This window comes from Chelon labrosus (genome assembly GCF_963514085.1).
Source record: "Chelon labrosus genome assembly, chromosome: 5".
Taxonomy (NCBI): domain Eukaryota; kingdom Metazoa; phylum Chordata; class Actinopteri; order Mugiliformes; family Mugilidae; genus Chelon; species Chelon labrosus.
The window spans coordinates 2,044,637-2,049,335 of record NC_140341.1 but is presented as its reverse complement, the minus strand read 5'-3'; the positions used below and the strand labels follow the sequence as shown (position 1 = coordinate 2,049,335).

The window sequence follows — 4,699 nt, the reverse complement described above, 5'->3', positions numbered from 1 at the left end:
CACATGGGATGTAAGGGTAACTGGATGGTAATCACTGAGGCCAGATTGTGACAACTTCTTGGGCACAGGAACTAGGCAGGGGCCTTCCAGAGATTGTACAATATTTGCTCCAGTTCATTTTGTGCTAACAAACAGCCTGATTATCTGATGACTCCTATGTATCGACTCAGACTCATGGCTAGCTAATGCAGGAACAAGAGCTGGGATGACGTTCTCAAGCTGGAGGCTTGGCTTAGCAGGAAGCTAGGCTCAGCAGGAGGGCCACCGGAAGTATTCTAAATGATTAACAAAATACTCTTGTCCTGGTTAAGAGCTCAACGACACTTGAAACTCATAGAAACCCAGGTTTCCACAACAATGAGAAACTTCATAGTGTCAAGGACCTTCAGTGTGTCCTTGATGTTCATGGAACTGTAAAAAGTAAACTGAAAACTTTGCCATGCAGCTTTCTCCTCATTCAAAGCATTCCGCCTACTTTCAAGAATCAAGAATCAAGAATCATGTCTTCATTGAAATTTTGCAGAGCCTCTTGGCTTAAGAGGCACACATATACATAACACAACATTTAAATAAAACACAAAAAATATAAAACACCCTTAAGGAAGAAGAAATGTAAATAATGTGCGGCTTATTAAGTCCAGTCTATGGGATGTTGTGAGTGTGTGATTGTCCTACTGCTGAGGCCTGGTGATCTGTTTGATTGTCACGTTAGAAGGTGAGTGTGTGTGTGTCTGGAGGGGGGAGGGTGCATGTGTGAGGGTTCTGTAGGGGGATGGGATGTGGTGTTTTGCTGCAGGGGCCGATTGCTTCCTCAGCTCTGGGGAAGAAGCTGTCCATGACTCTGTTGGTGCGTGTTTTAATGTTCCTGAACCGCTTTCATGATGGAAGTGGTACAGTGGGTTGCCCAGGTGGGTGGGGTCAGCAATCAGAGGTTGCACTAGACTTTTTCGTTGTCTGTCATTTTGACTGACAGGGTCATAACAATCCTGTCATAATCTAATTTTACCCATCACTTTGATTTTTTAAAATGATAATAATGACATATTCAATAGTATTTAATTTTCATAAAAATTAAAAAGTCTGGGCTGTCGACACGTCTTGAGATGTTTGGAATCCAAACTGTGATTAGAGACATCAGCCAATTAGGGTCAGGGGTGTGAATTTGATCTTTACCTTATGAGCTGATTGAGTGGACATGAGTCCAGGTAATCAACAAACCATAGCGTAGCAAAATCCTATCCATTTATTCATAATGGGGTCTTATCTGATTTAATTGTTCTCCACTGTAATTTGCTGGGGAATACTCAGCACAGCTTGGTTTAACCCTCTGGAGTCGACGGTGTGTCACATCAACCAATCAGAAAATTATATGGCAATGGTTGCTAAGGAAGAGGCAAAACTAGGAGTGACGCTGCAAACCATGGAATGACAATGGTGAAAGAGAGAAGCGAGTTTTGAGGTTTGAGGGATTTGTGACCTTCAGACAACCTTGTGATGCCATTTGCAGTTTTGCAAATGGTTGTAAATAGTTGTACAAAAAATGTCTGATGCATTTCCTAGGGTTAGGGTTAGGGTTAGGGTTGTAAATGACTTTGTTGTTTTTACATAAACTTTTAAAATTTACAGTTTAGATTTGAAGTGTATGTCATAAAAATGGTTTGTGAAAAGGTATATTTCCTTATTTCAGGAAACCTTTGACAAATAAAGTGACTGACAAGTTGACAAATAAGAATACATTCTGGAAAATTGATACTTATTTATTTTCAAATTTGTGCAACTGAAGATATTAATACAAGTATGTTGGCTTGATGAGCCATGCTCTTACACATTATATTCTTCTCAAGGTCATGAAAGATATGTGAATTCATTACAGTATTTAAAGTACAGTGTTTTGTACATTAACACATCACTGACAGATAGTGATTCAGTAACAGCAACCACTTGTGTCCCTCCCGAGTCTCCTCAGACATCTCTAGAGTATGTTACGCACTTTGCAGGTGTTTGTATTTATGTTTCTACAGGTGAGTGTGAGCAGAGATGTACACGGTACATATTTCACATATTCAACATAATCAAAGTTTTACATTCAAAGACTTCAACCTAATCCTGGGAAACTTTACCGTGTGAGTCCCAACCTGTTTTTCTGCTTGTCAGGATGTGAAGACAGAGTATGTCTGTCTGTGATTAGAGACATCAGCCAATTAATAAGGTCACTCGTCACCAAGTGGTCAGGGGTGTGAATTTGATCTTTATTGAGTGGACATTAGTCCAGGTAATCAACAAACCATAGTGTAGCAAACTCCTATCCATTTATTCATAATGGGGTCTTATCTGATTTAATTGTTCTCCACTCTATATTCCTGGGGAATATTCAGCACAGCTTGGTTTAACCCTCTGGAGTTGACGGTGCGTCACATCAACCAATCAGAAAATTATATGGCAATGGTTGCTAAGGAAGAGGCAAAACTAGGGGTGAGGATGCAAATTATGGAGTGACAATGGTGAAAGAGAGAAGCGAGTTTTGAGGTTTGAGGGATTTGTGACCTTCAGACAACATTGTGATGCCTCACAGTTTTGCAAATGGTTGTAAATAGTTGTACAAAAAATGTCTGATGCATTTCCTAGGGTTTGGGTTAGGGTTAGGGTTGTAAATGACTTTGTTGTTTGCTTAATTTTTACATAAACTTTTAAAATTTACACTTTAGATTTGAAGTCTATGTCATAAAAATGGTTTGTGAAAAGGTATATTCCCTTATTTCAGGAAACCTTTGACAAATAAAGTGACTGACAAATTGACAAATAAGAATACATTCTGGAAAATTGATACTTATTTATTTTCAAATTTGTGCAACTGAAGATATTAATACAAGTTTGTTGGCTTGATGAGCCATGCTCTTACACATTATATTCTTCTCAAGGTCATGAAAGATATGTGAATTTATTACAGTATTTACAAATACAGTGTTTTGTACATTAACACATCACTGACAGATAGTGATTCAGTAACAGCAACCACTTGTGTCCCTCCAGAGTCTCCTCAGACATCTCTAGAGTATGCTGGCGTCAGAGGAGTCAGGCTGCAGAATCTGAAGTGTAACAATGAGTTTAACAGATCTCCGAAACCAGGGATAGAAAAAAGCATAGATCAGTGGATTAAAGCAAGAGTTACAATAAAGAAACCACAACCCAAAGACAGAAAACTCTGCGCTGGTTGACATGCTCTCACCTGCGAGAAAGGGAGAAAAATAAGGACAGAAACAGACCAGAAACACAGCCACAACAACACCAATAGCTGTAGCTGCTTTTCTCTCAGACTTCTTTACAGTTACATGACTTGAACCCTGTAGAGTGGTAGCTGCAATGTGAGACCTCATGGCTCGAGCCTGAGACACAGCCACCACAAATACTTTCAGATACAGAACTAGGATGATACTGATAGGGCAAATAAAGGTCAATATAATATCAAACGCTCCCGTTATGTAGTCAACTACAATTACACACTCCCCATAACATGAAACATATCTGTCTGGATCTTTCAGGAAGTCTTTCACTATCACACCATTGTAGAACACTGAGCAGATCCAACACAAACAAACAGAGATCTGAACTCTGCTTTGAGTGACTTTGGTGGGGTAACTCAGCGGGTCACAGATGGCCACATATCGATCGACTGATACCAGCACCATGTTTCCTACAGAGGCGGACGTAAGGATAAAACAACCATAGTAAGAAAGTCCACATAAAAAAGTGCCCAAAACCCAGCAGCCGTCTAAATGGAGGATTTGAATCGGCATCATCAGGAGGCCAACAAGGAGGTCTGAGACAGCCAGAGATAGGAGTAAGAGGTTGGTGGGGGTGTGGAGCTTCCTAGAGAGGAGGGAAGAAAGAAAAAAGAAGGAAAGAAAAAAAGAAGTGAAAGTCATGAATGTACAGTATGCAACATAATGAGTTGTCAAATAAATAAAATATGTGATGCAACAAGAACATGTAGACGTAGTCAGGAGTTGTGTTCGGGTAAAGAAGAATCATAAATTATTTTAAACATTGCACAACATCTGTACTGACCCAGAGTCCACTCAGTAAACCTCAGGGCAGGAAGAAAAAGAAAAATAGTTACAGGTCATGGTGAGTTTGTCCTTTGTACCTGAAATGGGAGATGGAGATGATGACTAGCAGGTTGAGGACCACAGTGAGCAGAGAGATGCAGGAGAGCAGGATGTAAAGGATGATCTGTGCTTGATGCTTCAGCGGCTTAATACAGGAGGTGTTGAGGAGGTGTGGAAAGCAGAGTTCAGCATCATGCAGGATCTCCATAATCACTGACGGACAAGGGAGACCATAGTAACTTCCTGACCAACGTTGCCCATCTTAAAGCCGATAGTTCTTGCCCCTCCCCTTGTCACCGATTCGCCCATAGTGATCAAGAAGATGAACTTTATTATCATCATTCTTATACAAGAAATTAAATTTAAATGTGGGTTTTATGTCAAAAAGAAAACTAATCAGTGAAGTGATTTGTAGTACCTTAATGATAATAGTCGGAAGAAAATCCAGGTCCATCCTGGAGCCAGACATGGACCAGGAGCTCTCTTCCACGTGGCTGGTGTCCAGATTTGTCTCAGTGAGGCTTGGTCAAACACATCCCAAAAAAAATACCTTGGACCTGCTTTCCTGTGGTCACACCACCTCCAGGAAAAGG

General features: G+C 40.3%; 1 protein-coding gene across 1 annotated transcript; it reads right to left on the bottom strand.

The window, feature by feature from the left end:
- Positions 1 to 2,864: 2,864 nt before the first annotated feature.
- On the bottom strand, positions 2,865 to 4,343 carry LOC311488614 (trace amine-associated receptor 13c-like). The gene is made up of 2 exons (XM_084545417.1): positions 4,145 to 4,343; positions 2,865 to 3,867 (listed from the first exon to the last, which is right to left on the bottom strand). The coding sequence occupies exons 1-2, from the start codon at positions 4,312 to 4,314 to the stop codon at positions 3,048 to 3,050; spliced, it is 990 nt and encodes a 329-aa protein (XP_084401543.1). The 5' UTR covers positions 4,315 to 4,343; the 3' UTR covers positions 2,865 to 3,047.
- Positions 4,344 to 4,699: the final 356 nt, after the last annotated feature.

What these genes read in the sequence shown, in the direction of transcription:
- LOC311488614 (XM_084545417.1), bottom strand. Translation starts at nt 4,314, where the DNA reads ATGGAGATCCTGCATGATGCTGAACTCTGCTTTCCACACCTCCTCAAC. An exon ending in ATCTCCATCTCCCATTTCAG is followed by an intron (nt 3,868 to 4,144) that starts GTACAAAGGACA and finishes CCTCCTCTCTAG; the next exon opens with GAAGCTCCACACCCCCACCA.